The sequence below is a fragment of the Phoenix dactylifera genome, chromosome 12, assembly GCF_009389715.1.
Source record: "Phoenix dactylifera cultivar Barhee BC4 chromosome 12, palm_55x_up_171113_PBpolish2nd_filt_p, whole genome shotgun sequence".
Classification (NCBI taxonomy): Eukaryota; Viridiplantae; Streptophyta; class Magnoliopsida; order Arecales; family Arecaceae; genus Phoenix; species Phoenix dactylifera.
This window is the reverse complement of record NC_052403.1, coordinates 2164761-2189822: the sequence shown is the minus strand read 5'-3', so window position 1 is coordinate 2189822 and position 25062 is coordinate 2164761. Positions and strand designations below refer to the sequence as shown.

The window sequence follows — 25062 nt, the reverse complement described above, 5'->3', positions numbered from 1 at the left end:
TTGCAATATTTTATGTATATTGCATTTTTAGATTTTTTTACATCATTTTAGATATAATCTTATGATCCTTAACAAACTTTTTTACTAATTTTCAATCATTTTCGATCATTCAAAATAGGCCTTGAATGTGATGAAGATTTTATTAGAAGATGACAGTGGATAATGAATCAATCCAATGAAGGCCTTAAGAATCAGATTAAGGTCTATGTCATGACTGTAATAGCTGATCACATGGTGAATTTGAGTCCTCTTTAGTAGCACAATCCAAAAAAGCCAATCAACAAAATTTAAATGGTAATTATCAATCAGTAACTAGTAACAAGCAGCCATTAATGAACGACTCTCAAATAGTAACCAGTGGCAAATAGCAGACCAGCAATCAGATAGAAGTAAAATGCATCAACAATAAGTCATCATTATCGATCGCCAAAAAAAATCATCATCATCATTATGAACTAGGCTTTTTATTTATCATACATCAATCATGTATTTTTTCTTATCAATTATTAAGCTTAAAAGGCTGGATTCAAAATTATCCTGGCCTATCATGGGCATGAATCCACATTACCCCTAAACACCAAGCCAAAAACAAGTAACATATCATGTGACGAATCCGTCCGGGCGCATTCTTTTTGTAATAACTTAGAAATCATAGATCATCATTATAGGTTTCAACTTCGTGACAAATTATGAGCATGAAGCCTATTGTAGGCATGAGGCCAAACTACCCTAGAGTATACAACATGCCAACAACTAATATATATATATATATATATATATATATATATATATATATATATATATATATATATATATATATATATATATATATATATATATATATATATATATATATATATATATTGCATGATGAATGCATCCAATAACATTTTGTTTGCAATAACTCCAATCCTTATGACAATCGCCACAGGATTCGAACACATGACCTTGGAACATAGCAGGAGAGGTCCCCATGCATGAGCTAAGCTCACATCGGTGCTTCAATCACCCATATGTGGCCCCTCTCGTATAATACAGTGCAATCAGATGATTTGCATATGTCATTGTTGCATGGCTGGCCTCGTACGTACATTGGAGGATCCAATTGTGTCACCTCTCATTTCAGTCATTTCTCTACCATTGATTTTAAGCTACTAGTTAAGCTTGGAAGTTTCTCAAGATCATGATTGAATCATCATTACATGGTACTTGGAAAACAGTGTAGTTGAGTTTCTACTGTCTCCTTCATTCACAAGGCAACTCTACAGATGCTGATCACCTAAACCAACCAAGATAAACAAAAGCCACTCTTCTAGTGAGAACCCTTTGGAAAGGTTGAACAACCAAACTCTTTGGGACCAACATTATTCAAGGTTTTGGTCAGATCCATATGACCAAAACCTCGGGTTCTAAAATCCAGGTATTTCAGCTGGACCACAAGGGACCATCTCTTTTCAAACTATGGGCCTATTTCACAAACTAATTGAGCAGTATCAGCGTATCACAATCACCTTGCATTCATCTGCCGTGAATGGATTATTATTTGTAAGTCAAAATCAATTCAAGAAGCGAAGCGGTCCACGTTCCTGAATTTTGTCCATGGATTCTTGCCTCAAACCCTGGGAACTTGAGAAGGAAGTGGGAAATATGTCTGTGTCCATGCAATGAGAGGATAAGCTGCATCAAGTTCAAATAGAACTTTTTGAAGATAGAAAGTTATTCGTTATGTTTCTTTTAGGCAACCTCCTTTCTCTCCAACCATCATCTCATTGGTGCCTTGGTGGATAGCTTTATTTGCTTCATGGCTGCTGTAATACAATGAGAAATATGTAGAAGGCTAGTACTGGTATACATGCAAAAATGATAAGTGCGGTCTTTAGTTTTCTTGAGAAATTAGTTTTCTCCTAAAATGCGGAAATGATGAAAATTGCTTTTCGGAGAGGAACTAAAAATTTTGAGAACATTGGCTCTTAAGATTGTTAAATTTGGCACTAGGTTTCATCCTTTAGTTTGTAATTGTTGCAAGCAAAGTAAAATCGAAGAAGAGGTAATAAATTACTGAAAAGACAGAAGTCAACAAAACTTAGCTGACATTTCATACCATCGAGGTGGTAGCACGGTGGGAATGAAGCTTTGATTTTACCGGAGTGGCCCATATTCGAAATGTACGGGTATCGATTAAATGTGGAGACCGAATGCCCCCCACCTGATTTACCCGGTGGAGTCGCTATCTGATCTATCGGATGCTTAGGTGGTGCTGATGTGACGTACTCATACGTGGGTTCTCCATAGGTAAGGAAAGGTATGAGTAAAATTTGTCCACCCGCATCGAACATTCTCCAACAGAGGGGGGCCTAGTGAGGGTTGCTACGCGGGTGAGATTCTCCTCACCCCCCTCTTCTCTTTTGTTTTTTAGCAAAAAAGAAAAAAGAAAAGAAAGAAAGACACCATTCCATTTCATTTCTTTAAGAAAAGAAAACAACAAAACCATTTAATTTTTGGCTAGAAGGTGACAACTTTAGTTTATTTCAAAAAATAGTGCTTAATTAGCATTTCCTCAGACAATGCAACATAACTATTAATTTTTACGGCTATCACGAGTCTAAGTGATAAGATCGATTACAGATTTTGACTTGACTTCACAAAATTAAACAATTTTATATGTAGCACACCTATAGATCTTCATATTTGCAACCGAAACAAATACCATTTGTTTTAATATGTAATATCCTGATAGAAGCTCTGTTGGACTTCGTGAGCTAATTCCTCCACACTAAGTTGGCAGTCAAATCCAATCTGCAGATTCAATAAGTGAAAAACATAAATAAGTTCGACTAGATTTAAGTTCTCCATAAAATACACCATCAATAGCATTTAAAATCTAAAAATGTAGTTTTCTCCACTTTAAAAATTAATTGTCTTGGGGCCCCTTTGCTTGTAACCTTGCAGGTGGTGCAGAAAGAAAAAAAAAAGTTTGTTTTTAAGAAAAAGGAATCATTATCTCAAAAAGATATTTCACATATTAGTATTTCATTTCATGTATTAGTAATATTATAAAAATATAACATGGTGTGCCTAAAGTGGCTGGGGTATATTGACGGTTGTGACATGTATTTCTTTTAACTTATCATACTATAGCAAAAATGAATTTTTTCGATTCTTAACTGCCGAAGCAAGAAAAAAGTGTCGGCAATTTAGCCACCATACCAAAATTTGCGGACGCTTTTTAATAGCGTTAGAAAAGATTCAGATTAGACGACGCTTATAAGATAATGCATATCGTCGGAATCCTACGACGCTTAAAAGCGTTGTCGAAAGCCATTCCATTATTCTTTATCTAAGACGACGCTTTAGAAAGCGTTGTCGGAAGCACTAGTGCGCTACTGCGACGCTTTAGAAAATGCCATCAGAGGCCTAATTATCTTTGGCCTAATCTTTCTCTAAGATGACGCTTTTCAAAGTATCGTTGGAGGCCTAGCAAACGAAGATGGCACTTTTTCGATTTTTACATATGTAAATTTGTTATAAACTGATTTAACAAGGCGATTTACTGGAAAAAAAAAAGCGAGTTAGACAAAGTGTGCTTTCTCTCTCCTAAGCTATCCTTTTCTTTTCTTTTCTTTTTTCTTCCTAAACATGGTGATATTTTATGATTGAGTGAAAGATATTATGCTCATTTGTAAGTTTATTAAATGCGAAGACGCACTCATCAAACAACAGATTAAAAAGTATAATGGATCTCTTGTACCTTAATGACAAAGGAGTAGAGTACAGTGTCTTCCATGCTGCTTATGTTGAGATGGAGGATTTCGAAGGCCAATCTCTCTAACACAGCTATTATCTTGATGACTTGACCGGGAATGCGCTTGGAAAGGGTTCGCAAAAGAACATTTGAACCTGAGATTTTTGCCTCCACATCTGCAACTGGTGAGTTGCAGCATGCCCCAAGTTCCTTAACGACGTCCGAGTCATAAGGATTGCTCAAAGGTGGTGAGGGAGTGAATTGCAATAATGGCCTTGGGCTAGGAGTTGGACTAGGGCTTAAGCTCTTCCTTCTTTTCTTGGCCTCCAACGACTGTAGAACTTCTTGCAGCTCCTTGATGAACTCTATGGCTCCTCCAATAATAGATGCTTGGTCTCCCTTATATTATGATCAATAACAAAGAAAGATAACCGATATAAACAATAGTAATCTTGTCAGAAATAAGTCCTACTTTATTCTTTGCTAGGTGAAGAAGATGATGTCCCTTTGAAAGAGTTGAAGCCCGTTCTTGAGAAACACATTCGAATTTTCATAAACCTGATCTCACTATTGTCAAGTCGTTGATCATTAGCTCTAATGATATTTCTCCTTTAGAAAGAAAAACTACTAATGCAAAAACATAATTTATTCATGATTAACAGACTGCCACTTGGATATAGATACCTTAATCCTCTGAAAATTATTTGGAATTATTAGGAAAGTAATTCTGAGCATTTTTAACGAATATGCATTATTGCACTCTCTCTTGCAGCTTTCAATACACTCTCCAAGTCCTTTTCATGTTATTATAAATTGTGTGGTGTTTCAACAACTAAAATAGGAATTAGTAGGACAGCTAAGAAAAAAGCTTAATGGACCATAGTGCTATACATTATGCGTTCATGAGAGCTCAGCTAAATGTACTTTTTCTGATCATGAAGTCATTTATCATCTATATATTTTCCCCCTTCTCCCCTCAATCAGATGCATGGAATGAAACCTAAGCTATGTATATTGCACCATAATATTTCAAATGCCAAGGTTACGACCTTTCGGATTCCTTTTTTTTCCCCTCTTCTTTTTAAGGGAAGGAAGGGCCGAAGCCACCAAATTTTATTGAAAGAAATAAAATAATACAACAAGATTCAACGTCTCGATACCATATCCCATATTGGTACCATTCTATTATAGTGTCAGTATATGGTACGGTAGAAGACGGCGAAAAGCACTAAGAGTATCGTTATGGTACGAAATTGCATACTAGTTCAGACCAAGTATCTATTAGTACTGCAAGTTTTGAAAATACAAGATTATATATATCTCCTATTAGGAGAGAGAACAAAATGGCTTAAGGTGTATGAATCCAAAAACCGCCTACATTATAACTTGCACGAATAAAAAAAAAAAATGATACATACTCTTTTGATGTAAAAATTCGGCGTCAACGAGCGCAGCACCTTGAGATGTTCATTCATCTGCCTTCTCCTGTTCCTCTCCACTGCAATATGAGACATTTTTTTTTCCTTTATTGCTTCCCAAACTCACAAACAGGCCACTATTTGTCTGCTTGCCACCTTTCTCCTGCTAGCTTTGCCTTTGCTCACGTATAAATACACGCATGCATGCAGACCGTGGTGGTGTGAGGAATGTTAGAATGGCTGCTCTTTACGTGCTCTCATTTAATGGCTGCGCTGAGCCCCCGTGAGCTGCGCCTTCTCTCCTTCTCTCTCCCTCTCTCTCTCTCTCTCTCGCTGCGTGTGGCTGCAAACGGGACGTCTTCTTTGGCTCCCATCTCTGTGTCACATATTTTGGCCCGTTCTATTCATACCAAGGGAGGAATGAAGCGTTCACAATTTATGGCAAGGCAAGCCTTTTGGCCCCTAACCTAAACCTCGTGCCTATCTGCATTGATTACGTATTCACCTTCTCACGGGTCTTCACCAGCCTTGGCATGCTTCCAGCTCGAGTCCTTGTTGAAGTCATGGGTAGATGAGCCAAAAATGACTGGCTCGGAAATAAGAAAGCAGACTTGATTCTGCTGGCAAGCAATTAAGCATGCAGGTTTATGATGAGTTCATTAGCAGGCTTCTCTCTTCTTATTATTCTTCTTCTTTTTTTTTTTTTTTTTTTTTTTTTGCTTAAAACGGGTATTTCATATATTACGTGAATGAATACATCTAGTAGAATCTGCGAAAACTAAGTTAGACAGTATCCTAGGCAATCCCTCCTCTCTTGCCCATAGAATATCTCCTGAGTGACACGTGACATACGCCACCATCCAGTCCGCAGCCCCGTTGGCCTTTCCATACACATGTTTAGTCTGAAAGGCCACCACATCACTCACCATATCCCAAATATCTCAAAGTAAGGGGTGTACCCTTTCCACACCGCTCAGGCCTTTTGGACCCAACTGATCACGATGGCTGAGTCACCCTCTAATATGATTGAGGTAGCCCGAAACACTTACCTGGCATGGCATAATCTGATCCAAGCCACCTGCAGCTCTGCACCTGGCACAGAGATATCAAAGATCTGATGGCCGCCAGCAGCGACCACCCTGGAACTCGGGCCTCTGATGACGAAGTTTGCTCCTCCCTTCCCGTCGTCCTTTAAGATAGCGTCGTCAAAGCTGATATTGAGAAAACTCGGGGGTGGGGGCTCACAGATGAAATACACCCCTTTTAAGAACTTGCATTTACTATAAAGGATACAGAGTTCAAATTTTGATGATTATATACTATTAAACTATTACTTAAATTTTTTTTTTAAAAAATAAAATTATGACCTAGGGATCCATCAGTTTCGAAAAATCAAACTATAATTGGCATGCGTTTATGTTTTGCTAGTAGGAATATACAAGAAGGTTAGTGATTGGGATGGAGAGACTTTAGAAAATTTCCGGGAGCAATTTTGAAAGGACAATTATAGTTATAGTATTTTTAGTACTATTTCTATTTTTTAGGTTTCATAAAAAATAAAAATCAAGCTTCTAATTCTATTTATTTAAAAATTATAAATCTGAAATTTGTTTGATAGCCATTTGAATTGCATTTGGTAGTGATTACAGCAATGGTAATGGTTGTAGCAATGGTCGTGGTCAAGGAAGCAGCAACCATTGCGATAGCGATCACGGTGGTAATGAGAGCAGCTAGCAGGGTGGTGATGATGACAATAACCGGCGATGATGGTAGGATTGACAATAGTGGTGGTAGTTGTAGGCAGCAATCATAAATGTTTTTGGATTTTAAATACTTTAAAAATTAATTTTTTAACTTCCACAATTTCTAGAAACTACAAAGTAGTTTTTTTAAAAAAATAAAAAATAGAAATAACGTTACCGTTCTTTTCCTCATTTCCATATTTTTAAAAACCAAACAATATCTAAAATGATATATTTAACTAGAATAATACTTCAAGGATCCTTACATGCACAAGGACAACTTTCTTATCATGGGGCATATTAGTGCAACTTGTGTGATTTGTTGCCAAAAATGGGAATCAAATCAACGATCATGGACCTAATGAACTTTATATATACGCACAAGCACTGTCAAAATTTTTTTACTCAACTATAGCTAATCAGTCAATAGAAATTATACCTGTTGGGGGAATAAGATTTTTCCCCCCAAGTGACACGAATGCCCCCAAGAAGCCGCACAATTGCCGACCCTGAACAGCCAAAGTCGGCGTCCGACCTCGGAACGCCCGACCTCAAGACATCCGACCTCGAGACCTCCGACCTAGGAAAATCCTGATGCTCAAGGTCTACCCTTGTCAGCCACCTACTACGGCCGTACTCCTCCGAGGTCCAACTGAGGACCATATCCTGCCGCTGCTTCAGCATTTATTGCGCATGGCTACTGTAAACCTCCAGTTCACTCAACAATTAATGCGGATCTCCGGCTTACTCCACAATTAATGCGGATCTCCGGCTTACTCCACATTTAATGCGCATGGCTCCTGTCATCTACGGACTCTCAGCTCTCCACGGCAAGTTAGCCCAGCAGAGTCTAGTCAACCATGATAAGTCTCTGATCTCGGCCATACCTCCGACACCAATGCAATGATTTGCCTGATAGCGTGCTGGTTCGGGTCGTACGACGCCCTCACCGCCGATATCAGCACAATGATTCGCCTGACCGTGCGCCGACCTGAGCCGCATGCCGAGCCGTACTATGGCCTCGCCCTGTTACATCACAGGTAAACCGACCCCCACCTATAAAAGGGAGCCTTGGCTTCTCAGGAGGGGGTTGGGAGATTCCGTGCCCTACAAACACTGTTTATCTCCTCTTTACACTATTTGCCCCCTCCCTGACTTGAGCGTCGGAGGGCCGGCGCCGGAAAGCCCGGCCACCGGTTTGTCTGCAGGCACCCAGACGGAGGACGCCGCCCGCTGACGGATCGCCGCCCCGCCGTGAGGACCCCCTGCTCCCTCTCTCCGGCCACCCCAGACGGAGGACGCCGCCCGCCGACTGGTCGCCGCCCCGCCGTGGTGACCCGCAGCTCCCTCTCCCTCAACCGAAGACTGCCTCCGGGTCCAATTTCCAGCAACAATACCTTAACGGATGTCCTAGGGAATCTGTTAACTTTTTCCTTAAAAAAAATTCTAATATTTTAGTTGACTCCGAAAAATTATGATATGAGTAGGAAACCTTTTTTTTTTTTGAAAATAAAAACAGTCTGTCCGGCATGGATGAGCTACCATTGTACCAAATAAAATAAAATAAAATAAAAATAGAGAGAAAATTTAAAGTTAGCCCCCTATATATATATATATATATATATATATATATATATATATATATATATATATATATATCATATTAAAAAAATATTATTGATTGTAGAGTGTAAAACTGATAAATTAAAGTCATCGCTTGGATTTTAAACTCTCCAAGGCATCTCAAGTCAAAGTTCCTTTATCTTGCGAGGCCCAAAACCCTTTTCTCTTGCCTACTTATCCCACCATTAACATTCACACTTAAGCCATCCAGCTTTCACACCTCCTCGTCTACAAGACGTTGGCCTACGCTCGAGCCAAGCGTATCACACTAAATATGGTTTTCTTGGCCTAAGTGCATAAGAGTATGGATTGAGCTGGGGACAAACTTTTTCTTAAGCTGATCTTACCTTGTGTGCTTCCCTATCATCCATCTTCTTCAGGCCATTTTTATGAATTTATAATCCTATCTTAAATGCATGTACCTTAGTTTTTCTATTATCTTCCTGCATGTACATGCATGCATTTAAAGAGAAGATAGCATTGGTATATCAAGTAAAAGTGGTGCATTTTAAGAGAGAATAGCATTAGTATAACAAGTACAGGTGGGATTGCATTTACCAAATAATATGACTAATAGATTTTTTTTCTTGATAGAAAAGATCTGTAACAAATGGGCCATCCACTCCCTAGGATGATTGCCTTATCACTCAATTATTTTAAGTTTTTAAATATCTAATTGGATTGAGTTTGAATGGAATGACTATTTTTCTAGTCATGTATGTTTTTAAGTCTTTTTTTTGTGGTGAAGCTCTGAGTAGAAAAATCAAATAAAATATAAGATTTTACTTTCCTCTGATACTAGCAATAAATAAATAAATAAATAGAGATGACGTGTAGTATCTCTTTATTCAACTACAAACTCATTCATCATCTGCTTTTTTTCATTCTCTTTTTTCTTTTCATATATCAGTAAATGATTTTATTTTGGTTCATATTATAGTAAATCGAATTTTAGATGTTTTGCTCTTTGTTAGTCTGGTAGCCTCTTGAATCTTAATACTTCATCCAAAAATTTCGGGCTCATCCCTTATTTGAATACTTTTAACGGGCAAAAGTGTGGGTAGGGCTAGAAATGTTGGCTTTGGGTCGGGCCCTGGGCCCGCCCGAGACTACTGAGTCATGCTTAGACTTAAAAATAAGGCCCGAAAAAATTATGGGCTGTGATCGGCTGTTGCTAGGCCCGGCCTGAACTCTGCCAGAAATCCGAGCCCGAGCCCAACTTGTAGCCAGAATAGTAAAACAATTATTATTTAAAATTTTAAAAATATTATTTTTATAATATTAATTTATATAATTATGATAAATAATATTTAGCATATTATAAAAGATTAAGAATACTAGTATTATGTAGTTAATTAGAAATAATAGAAATATAATTAATTATTTAAATATAATAATAATAATAAAATAAATTATTTTGTTTAAGGTGCAGAATAATAATTTTTAATGTTAACTTTTCAAACAAATGAAACTGCATAACATTATTTGTTGTAAAAATTATTTTTTAACAAGTCACTTTCTGATTACTTTTTGTTTCCATCAGTTATGCAACTAGCCAGTCTTGATAGAAATAGAAGAAGACATTTGGATGTGGAATTTCTTCAAAAAAATTGGTTTGGTTTGTAAAAACAATTTTTTTATTAAAATATTTTTTTTAGAAAACTGGTATCTAAATATGTAATATCTAAAAAAGTAATTTTTGCACGTTTAATTGATCAAAGTAGCATATTTTAAAATAGTTTATGCTGAGTTGAACATTTATTTTTTTATAAAATATATATTATGCTTTTAATAAAAAAATATTATCTTATTCCATCTAAAAATTTAAAAATATTTTTAAAAAATTATCTCAATTTTCAACCAATAAAAATTAAATTTATAATTTCTTTTCTACCATGAAAAGTTTTTTTTTTATTTTTTTTCAAAATTTTTTTGGCCACACTTTCACGCCTCCCCTTTCGGCAAACCAAGCGAGCCCTAAACGTCTGTATGGCACGTGACCCACTCTAGTTATAGAAAAACAGTAATATCTTCGCCGCTGTTCCATTTCTTGGCTTTCTCTCACTTTTGTTTTTTTTTGCTAGAATTCTCTCACTTTTGTTTGCCAAGTATTGAGAAAGAAAGAGGAAGAGAAAGGGGGCGGCGATGGCGGCGAACGCGGCGGACGTGGATGTGGTGGACTTCGAGCCGGATGACGACGATCTCATGGACGAGGACGGCGGTGCCGACATCGACACCGCCCCCGCCGCCGCTCCCCAGCCTAAGCTCCGGTCCACCATCACCGGCGGTGATCCCTCCGCCGGCGCCAAGAAGACCAAGGGCCGCGGATTCCGGGAGGAAGCTGCCGCCGTGGAGCGCAACAGCCGCTTCGCCGGCAGGGACTTTGAGTCGCTCGACTCCGACGGCGGCCCCGGCCCCCAACGATGTCAGTCCTCTTCCCTTGATCTTTTTTCTCTCTGATTTCTAGGGTTTTCTAGGTGGAATCGTTCTAGGGTTTCTAAATCATGTTGCTATGTTGACACGGCCGACATCTTTCACTCTGGATTTGGGCGCCTTTAGATTAGTATGGTTAGGTTTTCTGGTTCGGCCTTTTCTTATAGATCTTTTAGCGATAGGGAGTCTGCATTCCCTTGGCTTTTGTTCCCAGTTTTAAAGGGGTAGGCTTGGACTGATCCTGAGAAGTGAAAGTAGCATTCAACTATATAGGAGATTTAAGCCGATACTTTTTCTGTGAGGTTTCCGTGCGACTTACTTAGCAGTTGAAATATCAAAGATTGCTTGTTTTGATGCTTTGTAGCAACAAATGAGAGTAAGAATAACATTGTGCCCTCAAGAATTGATATTAACTCATTTCAGTTGATAATATTGGTTTCTAATCATTGCGTTGAAAAATTGTGGTATGTTATGCTCTGATGTTTGGGAACAATGCCTAAAACTAAAGAAGTGTTATGAATGACAAAATTTGCCTTGACCATCTTTTTGTTGATGTTAGTTGGCCATGGCTGTTGTGCATTAGGTTTCTTTATGGAATTAAACAATTTGGAAGGAACATGATGCGAACCCACAAGGATTAGATCCTTAGAACCCACGATCAAGATGGTATTCTAACCCCAAGAAAGTTAAAACCAAATTTGGGATGATCCACTAGAACCCTTGAATATGATGAAACAAGGACCCAAAGTGCTGAAACGCCACAAGGTTGATCAATCCTTGATAAGTTTAGGCAATTCAATGAAGAACATAAGAGAAAACTTCTCTAAATCTGAAATTCAGAACAAACTCATTGTTTTCCATTCTTTACATGATCTCAAATATAAATACTAGTCTTGGAACACCCCTCCAAGCATGGAAAACACAAAGCATTAATTAACTACCTTGGAACACCCCTCCAAGCATGGAAAACATAAAGCATTAATTAACTACCTTGGAATATCCCTCCAAGCATGGAAAACACCAAGCATTAATTAACTATCTTGGAACATCCCTCCAAGCATGGAAAAGACAAAGCAACTAATGAGAAGTTTCAAATGATGAAAAGTCTTCATAAATTCGTGCAGCCCATTAAATGAAGATAAAAATACCATGTTGAGCTCAAATTAATGAAGTCAGCAAGACTTCTTCATTTATGGTAGATTTGGCCTAAGTGTCATCAACAGCTCCCATCTTCTATTTGAATGACATTGATGACTTCTTGTGAATTGCTCAAGCCCAACTTTATAGCTGTAGATCCACTCGAAGCTTGCCTAGCCCATATATTTAGAACAAGTCCAATTAGAGCTTCTCTAAGTCTTTTAGCCTGGGACCTTGTAATAGGCCTACTTGGAATATGCAAAGGATCACTTGATATACTTGACTCAGCTTGTTCCTCTTGATGAGTCGCATCATTCCCCCTTTCCTCAAAAAGATTCGTCCTCGAATCATCACCTACATCAAAGGGAGAAAGATCAGCAACATTGAATGTAGCACTAATGTCATTGATCTTCTCAAGAACTTGAAATGGACCATCCCCTCTAGGATGCAGTTTGCACTTTCTTTGTACTGGAAACCTCTTCTTTCTTATATGCACCCACACCCAATCACCTGGCTCAAAAACAACCTGCTTTTGTCCTTTGTTAGCCTTAGATGCATATTGATCATTTTTCTTCTCAATGTGCTGTTTAACACGTTCATGAAGTTGCATCACCATTTCAGCTTTCTTCTTCCCATCAAGGCTAACTCTTGCATCAATAGTAAAGGTAGCAAATCCAAAGGAGTTAGTGGATTAAAACCATAAACTATCTCAAAAGGTGAATATGCAATAGATGAATGCACAGTTCTATTATATGCAAACTCAATGAAAGGCAAGCAATCTTCCCAACTCTTCAAATTCTTTTGAATAATAGTTCGAAGCAATTGAGTTAAAGTTCGATTAACGACCTCAATTTGACCGTCAGTCTATGGATGATAAGCTGTAGAAAATAACAACTTAGTACCAAGCTTTCCCCACAAGACCTTCCAAAAGTAACTAAGAAACTTTACATTCCTATCAGAAACAATACTTTTAGGGACACTGTGAAGTCTCACAATTTCCTTGAAGAACAAATCAGCAATATGGGTGGCATCATCAATTTTATGGCAAGGAATAAAATTAGCCATTTTAGAAAACCTATCAACTACCACAAATATTGAATCCTTACCTTTCTTTGATCTAGGCAGCCCCAGAATAAAGTCCAATGAGATGTCTACCCATGGTTCACTAGGTACAGGCAAAGGTGTATAAAGCCCATGTGGTAAGACCCTGGATTTAGCCTTCTTACAAGTGATACATCTATCACAGATTCGTTCTACATCACGTCGCATTCTAGGCCAAAAGATATGTTCAAACAAGACTGCTAAGGTCTTTTTGACACCAAAGTGCCCCATTAACCCTCCCCCATGTGATTTTTTGACAAGCTCACGCATAGAGCATTGAGATACACAACTTATTTTCCTTGAACAAATACCCATCAACTCTATAAAATTTACCAAATGCTCCCTTTTCACAAGCAACAAACACATCAGCAAAGTCATGATCATTGGCATACAATTCCTTGACATACTCAAAACCAAGCAACTTTGCATTTAGAGAAGTAAGAAGAACATACCTTCGGGATAAGGCGTCTGCAACTATATTCTCCTTACCTTGCTTGTATTTGATGATGTACGGGAAGGTTTCAATAAATTCCAGCCATCGAGCATGCCTTTTGTTCAACTTTCCTTGAACATTCCAAGTGGGCCTTTACAAGGTCCCAGGCTAAAAGACTTACAGAAGCTCTGATTGGGCTTGTTCTAAACATATGGGCTAGGCAAGCTTCGAGTGGATCTACAGCTATAAAGTTGGGCTTGAGCAATTCACAAGAAGATTCACAAGAAGTCATCAATGTCATTCAAGTAGAAGATGGGATTTGTTGACGACACTTAGGCCAAATCTACCATAAATGCTGAATATCATACATGGGCTAATTCATTTGAACCTGGACTTCATTAATTTGAGCTCAACATGGTGTTTTTATCTTCATTTAATGGGTTGCACGAATTTATGAAGACTTTTCATCATTTGAAACTTCTCATTAGTTGCTTTGTCTTTTCCATGCTTGGAGGGATGTTCCAAGATAGTTGATTAATGCTTTGTGTTTTCCATGCTTGAAGGAATATTCCAAGGTAGTTAATTAATGCTTTGTGTTTTCCATGCTTGGAGGGGTGTTCCAAGGTAGTTAATTAATACTTTGTGTTTCCCATGCTTGGAGGGGTGTTCCAAGAGTAGTATTTATATTTTAGGTCATGTAAAGAATGAAAAACAATGAGTTTGTTCTGAATTTCAGATTTGAGAGAAGCTTTCTCTTATGTTCTTCATTGAACTGCCTAAACTTATCAAGGATTGATCAACTTTATGGCGTTTCAGCACTTTGGGTCCTTGTTTCATCATATTCAAGGGTTCTAGTGGATCATCCCAAATTTGGTTTTAAATTTTTTGGGGTTAGAATACCATCTTGTTCGTGGGTTCTAAGGATCTAATCCTTGTGGGTTCGCATCATTTGGTATCAGAGCTTCGGCCCTAAAATCAGGTTACTATCCTTTATTTTCATCTGTTCATCATACTCTTTCGTCTATTTTCTTCTTAAACATCAAGTGAGTTAATTCATCTTGTTTCTATCTTTATCCATCAGCTCCAATTTTTGTTTTCTCATTTGAATTCCTGAGCATCTAGCCAAAAAAAAAGAAGTATATATATCCAGATTCCAAAAAAAAAAAGTATATATATCTAGATTCAAAAAAAAGTATATATATCCAGATTCAAAAAAAAAGAAAAAGAAAAAAGAAAGGAATTTGCCATTGTAATCGCAGGCACAAGTGATATTGAATTTGATTGTTTCTTTGGGGATCGATTGCTTCCTGATTAAAGTTGTTGATTTTGTTCCTTAAAGTTAAGTGTTGAATTGAATTTTGCAAGGTTGAGTAAATCTTTGTTTGAGTTGATCAGTTTTTTAAAGAGCTATAAGAGAAAGCTAAGAGTGGAGAGATATCTTTTGAGGGTAACTACATGAAGGAGTGTGTAAGGTTTATTTTCGCTAACATTTTCTTGCAGCTTTAACAATGTCTCATGGGGATGAAGCCACATCTAACTAGGGAGATACACAAAATATGGCATTGATGATAAATGTCATGCAACAACAGTTTGAACGTTTACATGTGGTTTTCGGTGAATTCAGGGACAGGATGGATCGACAAGACAAGACATGGTGATTGCAAATTTACAAGGAGGGCAGCCTAATAAAAATTCTAATCCTAGAAGACCTGCAAGGTGAGAACCTATACCTGTGGATGAATTTGATGATAAATATGAAGCAGGAAGTGGGAATGAGGAGGATTATGAGTCTGATTGTGAAATGGGTAGAAATCGGCCTAGAGGAGCTAGGCATGGAAGGGGTTATAGAAGAAATGGCCCTAAGGGCAGAGATGAGGTAGACAGGAACCTTGGAGCATCAAAATGAAGATAAAAACACCATGTTGAGCTCAAATTAATGAAGTCCAGGTTCAAATGAATCAGCCCATGTATGATATTCAGCAAGACTTCTTCATTTATGGTAGATTTGGCCTAAGTGTCGTCAACAAATCCCATCTTCTACTTGAATGACATTGATGACTTCTTGTGAATCTTCTTGTGAATTGCTCAAACCCAGCTTTATAGCTGTAGATTCACTCGAAGCTTGCCTAGCTCATATGTTTAGAACAAGCCCAATCAGAGCTTCTCTAAGTCTTTTAGCCCGGGACCTTGTAATAGGCCCACTTGGAATGTGCAAAGGATCACTTGATATACTTGACTTAGGTTGTTCCTCTTGATGAGTCCCATCAGAACACTTCACACTAAATTATATAAAAAAACTGATGGATTCTGTAGAAATCTCTTGAAGTTGAAGTTTTGTTGGATGAATATGGTTGTGTTTTACTTTGCTAGTGTAATTCTCTTTTTGGATGAAAGAAGAGGAAATGCTCTATCATCTTAAGATTCTTGTGGAATTGAAGCAGCCATACCTTTAGTATATCTGCAGTAACCTAAGTTTTTTAAGAATTTAGAGAGTTGATTCCTTACAAGAAGAAGGAGATGTTTGGAATTTTACTTTGTTAATAGTAAATCAAGAAACTAAGAGCCCATTTTATGTTGCTTTTGCTTTCGTTTTTTGTTTTCCAAAAACCTAAGAAGAAAAATGAAATAGACTGAACAACATGTCTATTGAAATCCTTTTGTTTTTTTTGAAACTGTTTGTAAAATACTTAGAGCTTTTGCAAGCAAAGATTCATTGCCTTCAAAAAAGAGTCGAAATAGAACCAAGAATATCATGAGTTTTTGCAAATGCTATCTTTCAATATCAATCTCCTTGCAACATTTCTTTAATTGGTATGGAAACAAAAACAACAATGATGCCAAACAGGCCCAAAATTTTTTAAAGACAAAATGATCTGCAGTTATGGTAAGTAACATGTACTTAGTACAAACAATCAATATCTTGCATGAGTGATCATGCACGACGTTGGCTGGAACTTGGAACTTGCTAAAACTCGTTAATTTTTGTTTTCTTGATGATTCTCATAGTTAGCATTCCTAATATCCCGTTGACATTTTTCTTTTCTATTCCTTGTTGTAGTATAATCAGTAGCCAATTAGCACATGCTTTTATTGTTGGTTCCCCATCTATATTATGAAAAATCAAAGAGTTTTTTTCTTATTAATGAAAGTGGCTTATTAGAAAAGCATGAAAATTAGATAATTGAATGAGTGAAGCTTTCATTCCATAATGTAATTATTGTACATTGAAGCTCTCTTGAGGTGCATAAAAATTTGTGTATAGACCAAATGAGAGTTTAAGTTTTTTAGAAAGAATGATTCATGTGTCTATGTCTATGCAACATAGATCAATAGTGGTGCTGAAACTCATGCACGACATTGACTTGAACTTGCTAAAACTTGAGAATTTTTGTTTTCCTGATGATTTCTCATAGTTAGCATTCCAAATGTCCCGTTGACATATCTTTTCTATTCCTTGTAATAGTATAATCAGTTGCCGATTAGCACATGCTTTTATTGTTGGTTCTCCATCTATATTAGGAAAAATGAAGAGGCGTTCCCAATGCCGGCACTGGGGCAATAATGCCACAGGCAACCCGGTTCGAAACCGGCCGGTTCGCACTGAGTCGTCATCGAACTGGCCAGGAAAGGACCGGTTCCAACCGGTCCAATAGGGGTTCCAATCGGTAGGGGCTGGAACCGAATGGAAATACCGAATCGACCCGATTTGCACCGGGTTAGCTCGGTACTGCCTGAATCGGGCGGTTCGGCCGGTTCGGTCTGGTTCGGCAGACCCTGGTTTACTCAGCTTAATTGAGTGGTAGTAATTTTATTAAGTGGGAAGATTTTCATGATGGAAGAAGTGATTTCACGACAGACAATTTTTGGAGTCATAATTTGCTTTGAGAAGCTATTGAAGGAGAGTGTTAAAGCTGATTTCTTCTCTTCGTATTATACATTTTAGTACTGTATAAGTCTTAGGCCTAAAAGTGCTGTAAAGCCCCTCTCTTTCCACTTTTTCACTCCTCCTTTACTTTATGTCATTGATATAGCTAATGTGAACTGTGTTTGATCTTGCTTTCAGCTGAATTTTTTGCCATGCGGGCCCATCCCAGTAAAGGACCGGTTCGCACTGAGTCGTCATCGAACTGGCCAGTAAAGGACCGGCTCCAACCGGTCCAATAGGGGTTCCAATCGGTAGGGGCTGGAACCGAATGGAAATACCAAATCGACCCGATTTTGCACCGGGTCAGCTCGGTACTGCCTGAACCGGGCTGTTCGGCCGGTTCTGCCTGGTTCGGTAGATCCTGGTTTACTTAGCTTAATTGAGTGGTAGTAATTTTATTAAGTGGGAAGATTTTCATGATGGAAGAAGTGTTTTCACGACAGACAATTTTTGGAGTCATCATTTGCTTTGAGAAGCTATTGAAGGAGAGTGTTAAAGCTGATTGCTTCTCTTCGTATTATACATTTTAGTACTGTATAAGTCTTAGGCCTAAAAGTGCTGTAAAGCCCCCCTCTTTCCACTTTTTCACCTCTCCTTTACTTTATGTCATTGATATAGCTAATGTGAACTGTGTTTGATCCTGCTTTCAGCTGGATTTTTGGCCATGCGGGCCCATCCCAGTTCTCAAAAATTATAGACAATGCAAGCACACAAGTTTTTGATGAATTTCTGTTGTGCTGACTGTACTTATGTGTCGGTAAAGTTGGTCCTCTTCCTTTCCAAAGCAAGTAAACATTCATGCCTGGTGCCTCAAAGAAGAGGTATTACATGGCTTCATAACATTGTGATGGCAGCAGCTTTTTTTTTTTTGGGGGGGGGGGGGAGAAGGTTGATGTGTTGCCAGCAAGTGGTTGTGTTAATACTAGTATACGATTTTTTTATATTTGTTAACAGTTTCCATAAGAAGAAAAAATGATACATGATTAAACGCCATTTTTTTTGAAAAGATGCATTGTACGGAAAATGAGTCATTGACATATTAGAGTTCCATGTTGCATGGTAAAAACAATGCTAGGGAAATATGAGTGATTGACATTTTAGAGGAAAGATCAAACATAGTGAAAACATCTTGTTGTGAGGTTTTGATCGCATGAAGTGTTGAAATAATATGAGGCAATTTTATTTACTATGCATTTGATATAGAATGTTGTTGCAAGATATCACTGCCAAGTTTTGTTCCCTCATTTTGTTGTGGTCTAATCTGTTGATCACGTTTCTTCATTTGAGGAACTCTCTGATTCTCCCTTGGGGTGGCAAGTTTAGAACAAGCCTTACTATATTGATCAAATTATTTTTTTATAGAATAAAGTAGTGCAAATGCAAATGAAGAACATTTTTTATTGGCATGTTGTCATATTTTTTTTTTGAAGTGCTTCAATCTGATAAAATTTGTAATGTATTTCTATGCTGTGTTTAGAAAAAAATGTGGAAGTTGTAGTTTCATTTCTTGTTTTAAGGTAAAACCATATGGTAGTTTTGTTTCTTGGAAACTAAATTGTACTATTCTTGGGCTGTCCATTTTCATTTTCTGTATGATTAGTTATTCTATGTTGTAGACATTGCATCATGAGTTTTATCCTTGTACTCCTTTCATGCAGATGCATATCCGGAATAGGAAAAAGCAAAGCTTAAGAGAAATTAATCTACATCTTTCTGCCTATTTCCTGCCTTTTTCTAGATTTCTATAATTTTCCATAGCAATCCTATCATTCTTATTCTTTTAAGGTTTATTCTTATAATTTACATGATATTATGAATAATTTCTTTTGTGCTGTGCTTCGCTGAGTTTCATGACATGATATTTCTATTCAAGCTCATATTTTTTGTCCATTTTCCACATGCTTATGCATCTTTCTGAATTTCAGTATGATATATTATGATTAACTCATTAAAAGATTTTAGTAGCTTTCTGCAAGAAAGTTTATCTTGCTCTTGATATATTAAGGATGCATATATGCCGACTGAGTCATCAAAAGTGCTGATTTTTTTTACTTTTGTTACTGGGCTTTCATATGTTTGTCATTTTTGTTTTGTAATTTGTACAGCTATTGAGGGATGGATTGTACTGGTCACTGGAGTTCATGAAGAGGCTCAAGAAGACGATCTCCATAATGCTTTTCGTGAATTTGGGCAGATCAAGAATTTGCATCTAAACCTAGACCGTCGTACTGGATTTGTCAAGGTAAATTAGCTACTTCCATTCTAATAGCTTAAAAGGATTTTAAAAGGATCGTAATGGTCTCACCTGCCAAGACGGTGACATCTCCTTCCAATCCTAAAACTTGAGGACTCTTCTCACTTGAGCAATCGGTTCTTGTATTGTTTCTTATAATGTTTTATTCTCCTGTAAGGGCAATCTTGGATATTGAAATTTTACCAATATCCATAACCTTTGAGTCTTGCTCCAGCTATTTGAGGTCATTTCATGAATGCTCATTCACTAATTACTCCTACTTAGGGCTAGTTTTTTTTTTTTTTATGGAAGCTTTCTCATGTGCGTTCCCACAATGTCCATCCGTATTACCTTAATGACTCTGCTTCCTATGACCAGGTCCTTTGCATATGTTCTAATACCTCTTACTAGCGTTCTCTATTTTTTTGCTTTACATGCTCACACTGTCTTGGTTGCTTAGCCTTCACTTTTTTCTTCCATTGGTATAATTTCTACAGTCTCTCTAGTACATCTGTTTTCTCACTATGTCCTTCCTAGTTTTTCTTATCATCCACCTTAAAATCCTCATAGGTCATGGACAACAATATTAATTACAAAGGAACTTAATTAAAAATACTATTATTTTTAATTTCATTGAAATTAACACCATGACTCTAAAATGATGAGACATTAGTCATGGATTCCCTATACAATATTAAATTTTCAATTGGTTTGGAGGCAAGTCTATTGATTTACTATTAAATTATTAGTTACCTGAAAACACATTTCACTATTTTTAGGGGAAAAATACTAAAAATTGCTCAAATAGCATTTTATTTTAATATTAGCTCCATCATCTTGACAAAAAAATGGAGCATATGATTGTACAACTGCATCTTTTCATTCTGAACAAGAAGGTTATGTCATAAAAACTCAACCATGCTTCCATTGCACCTATTTTTATAACATGATTACCACTAACCATGACTATTTAATATCTCTCATATATTCTGCTTGATTCTTCATTGACATTGATGAATCATTGATCCATTTGTCCTTGGCGATGATGTTGAACCCTAATCCGTAGAATCATGTCTGTGCCTATTGCAGCAGGACACAACTTGTTGGTTGTCAAATCTCTTTTTTGCCTTGTAAGCCTAGGTTAAGTATCCTAATGATCATGTTTAATGTGGTCTGGTTTCACTTACCCACGCAGGTTGTGTCTCATGAACCATTCCTTCCCTGTTTAAATCTTTCATAAGGATAAGGATGGAAGTATTAATCAAGACCCATTTGTTATAAAACAGAAGCTTTTCTTTGGAATTTGGTGGGGGATACAAAGATCATTCCCAGTAATGAGGGGCAAGGGATGTTGCATATTCAAATGTTTTGTTTTTATGTCCCTGAACAACAATTTAAAGATACTACACGTCATATATTAAAATACAAGGTTTGCTAAAGTATCTCATCGTTAGGTTCAAATGTAAAATCAGTCGATTTGAACCTTTTGGCTTAAACCTAACTGTTTTTCAATTTTTTTTCTTGCCAAGTTCTAACAACCATTACTTCGTATTTGAATTGAACCTACTTTGTGCAAACATATGTTAGCTTCCGAAGATCTTCATTTTTAGTGGAGAGCACTACCTTTCTGTGTTGCAGAAAAACAAATATAGGAAGTGCTTACAAGGATGACATTTAATGTTATTGTGGCACTGGGGTCAATTTATATCTGAAGATAAAGAGGGGATTGCACTTTAGCTAGTACCATCCATTGTTCATTGGCATCTGCAATGATTTGTGGTAGAGTATTTGAGAAGTTAACTTGGGATATTTTTAACTTATTAAGATGAAAAGAATGGAACTTTTGATTTATTGGGTCTGGTTTTGTCATGTAGATGGAATTTTATATATATTTGTGTACATGCACTTTGATATACATGTTAGAAAAAAATATTCTATAACAATTTGAATCTCTTTGGAAGGATAACATTTGGAAATATATAAGATCAAGGAGTTATGCAAATAATTGACCTCGATGGCAAGATGTCTCTTTCTTATATATAAGGGGAGTTTGAGGAATGAGGAAGATAAGGGCAGATAAGTTTTCGAAAACTGCCTACCTTTAATAATCATATAATTAATTTTCCCGTGCTAACAAATAAATTTTCCACCTGTGGGCAGATTTGACATACCTAAAGACCGCAATTCACTATTTTTAACATATATATATATATATATATGTATGTATTGTGTGTATTCATTTGTTTATATATTGTTGAGCTTTCACTTCAAATGTGACTAGTGATTTCTTGATTCCTCTTAGAAAAATTTGGAATCACTTTTTATGTTCAATATGCGTTCATTCATCTTGGGTAGATGTACAAATTCTAAAGTTATGGAGTAACAATGACCATCTTTTAGCTATTGCTGTGTTTGACTAAATTTGCTTGACAGTTCTTTAATCTTACTTTCGTTGAGCTAGATACCTGAAAGGATAACTCACTTTCTGTTAATTAGCTTCCGGAAAACTCTCCATAAGCACTTCATATAACTGTAACCATACAGACCCATGCACAAGATATTGTTGATAATGCAGAGTTCATCATAACTTGTGATAGTATAGTGAAGGGTTGTTCTACCGGTCAATACAAGAGATTCTACATTTGCATCTTTTATCCCTTACCAATACTCTGCATAGACTTCTTCATTTTTGTGATTCCCCAGTATATACGCTTTTCAGAAAATAAAAATAAAAGTCAAGATCTTAATACTTCATGTATTATGTCTTATGATCTAACTACACTAATTGCAAAATTTGTATTGATAAGGCACAGGAAAAACCACCTGTATTTTTACAATTAATCTGAAAGCATGATATTGGAGGAGCATATACTCAATGCCCAACCTCTTCATTAAGTAATTTCAAATTATGCATTGAGTAATTTCTGTATTTTTTTCTTCTATAGTTACCACTTTTATTTACGTCTTCAAACTTTTTGTGAGATAGGGGTATGCGCTCATTGAATATGAGACATTCGAGGAAGCACAAGATGCAATTGCAGCGCTGAATGGAACTGAGCTTCTTACACAAACTATTTACGTTGACTGGGCATTTAGCAATGGCCCATTCAAGCGCAGAAATGCAAGGAGGAGGTAGAATTCTATATACTTATCCTTGTTATCAGCCTAGTGGTCTCTTTGGAGCTTTACTTTAGTTTCTGCATCAGTATTTAGAGACTGTTTTGCATTCATATGCTTGTACGGTTAATCTGATCAATGTTTGTTCTGAGACATCTATATGCTCTAAATGTTCTAAGCCTTATTGGGAGTACTCTTTGTTTAGGCTCCTGTTTTGTTGTTCACATGATCGAAGAATCATCTTTAGGCTCCTAAATGCTCCTAGCTTGTTGATCACACGTCAAGTGAAAAAGTACATTAGATGCAGTCACAATGTTTACCGTGCCGGTACCGGGCACCGGACCCGGTTGTCGGTACAGGCCCGCATGGCACCAACACAGTAGAGGAGGCTGGGGAGAAGGCGAACAGGAGAGGGAAAATGAGTGAGAGAAGGGGGAGAGAGGGAGGTAGAGAGGAGGGTCGGCGGAGGCCGGCGACCCGGGCGGAGGAGGCGGAGAAGGGCCCGCGGCCGGGTCTCCTAGTTCGTTTGAATCAGGGGTCCGACAATTTTTTTTCTATTTTTGCAACTTTTAAGTGAAGTCGGCAAGAACGAAACAAGGGATCCAATCGCTTTTTTATTTTTGCAACTTTTAAGTGTAGCCGGTAAATCGCTTGCTGACTTCATTTAAATATCGCGAAATTAAAAAACCGGCCGGACCCTATTTCGAACGAAATAGGGGACTCGGCCGTGGAGCTCGGAGAAGCCTCCTCCACGCGGCTCGCCGGCCTCCGTCGGCCCTCTGTGCAGCTCGCCGGCCTCCACCTCCCTCTCCTTCTTCCTCTCCCTCTCCTTCCCCCTCCATCCTTCGCTCGCTCTCTCTTTTCCTCTCTTTCCTTCTCTTTCTCCCCCTCTAGCGACGGATTTTGTTTTCATTGTCGGAACCGTCCCGATCCGCCGCCGGGACAGCTTGGTATGGCCGGAACCGTCCGGTTCGGGACAGTTTCACCGACCTTGTGTGGTCATCAATTTTTCGGGCCCTCATTGGATCAAATATACATCATATATGCATGGAATTCATCTGAGAGTATAGCTTGATTTCCTTGCTGACTATATTGACTTTTTAGTTGCCCAAATGTTTGCTATTATTGATGATGCTGGTGGACCCTGGTTTTATAGTCATTGGGATCTCCAGAAACTGGTCCTCATTCTGTTTAAAGCCATCACCGATAACACGATTTCTTTCTTTCTTTCAATATATTCTCAATTCAAGTTATCTATTAATTTCCTGTTGCTGCATGCTAATATAATTCCAAATGTTTATCAGTAAAATACAGTACTGTTCTGTGTAGTGTGACATTTTCTCGCCAATCCTCTGCAGATCACCACGTGCTCACCGTTCAAGAAGCCCACCTAGGCGGAGATATTGAACTATATTAATCTATCAAACTCAAGTGAGACTATGGTGTTTTCAGATCTGGGATTTGGAGATCAGTTGTTTTTTTGGTCTGTTTAATGCCAACACACCTTTTGATACATATTACTTGGATTGAGGATCATCCGTATGCTTCATCAACTGACAGTTATAGTTGTTGCCCTTGTTCTTTGGCTTCTCTTTTGTGTCATCTTAAACAATGTATGGATTTTGGGAGCTGTTTTATTCTGATGATGTAGTTAATTGAAGGTCTTTGTTAACCAGTGCCCTGTCTGTACAATATCGAACGATCTTTTGCTATTCTGGAAATGCAGAGATGGACTCTTCAAAATTTTATGATATGTGATGTAATATAGGCCATTCAAATTTCAAGATGCTGGTTCGAAAGATGTGCTGTGATACTATGGCTTTCTGGTTCATCAGAATGCACATAAACCAGAATGAGACTCAAGGCTTCCTACCGTGCAAACTGTGGCTTTTTCAGTTTGCTGCTTGATGACAATGTAGTGCATGTTGGCGGGACTCTTAGAATAGATTCGTGTTTGTTAAAACAGTCAGGTCTGGTCCAGCCTACCCAGTACCCATAGCCTTTGTTCATTCTCAATGTTTGTAAATACCTTTTTCTTGGAGAAAGATATCGGTAATTGATGTGCATTAATCTATGGATTCCTAACTATACCTCTTTTAGCTGCTGATCATATTTGTACTAGTTCGTACATATGGTTTTGGTGTGATCAATCAGAAAG

The 25062-nt window shown here is 37.5% G+C and overlaps 2 protein-coding genes across 2 annotated transcripts; one reads left to right on the top strand and one right to left on the bottom strand.

The window, feature by feature from the left end:
- Positions 1 to 2573: 2573 nt before the first annotated feature.
- Positions 2574 to 5302, bottom strand: LOC103709936 (transcription factor MUTE-like). The gene is made up of 3 exons (XM_008795471.4): positions 5161 to 5302; positions 3749 to 4141; positions 2574 to 2796 (listed from the first exon to the last, which is right to left on the bottom strand). The coding sequence occupies exons 1-3, from the start codon at positions 5254 to 5256 to the stop codon at positions 2716 to 2718; spliced, it is 570 nt and encodes a 189-aa protein (XP_008793693.1). The 5' UTR covers positions 5257 to 5302; the 3' UTR covers positions 2574 to 2715.
- Positions 5303 to 10589: 5287 nt separating this feature from the next.
- On the top strand, positions 10590 to 24657 carry LOC103709920 (RNA-binding protein Y14A-like). Its single transcript, XM_008795455.4, has 4 exons — positions 10590 to 10950; positions 19660 to 19796; positions 22774 to 22919; positions 24263 to 24657. The coding sequence occupies exons 1-4, from the start codon at positions 10671 to 10673 to the stop codon at positions 24309 to 24311; spliced, it is 612 nt and encodes a 203-aa protein (XP_008793677.1). The 5' UTR covers positions 10590 to 10670; the 3' UTR covers positions 24312 to 24657.
- Positions 24658 to 25062: the final 405 nt, after the last annotated feature.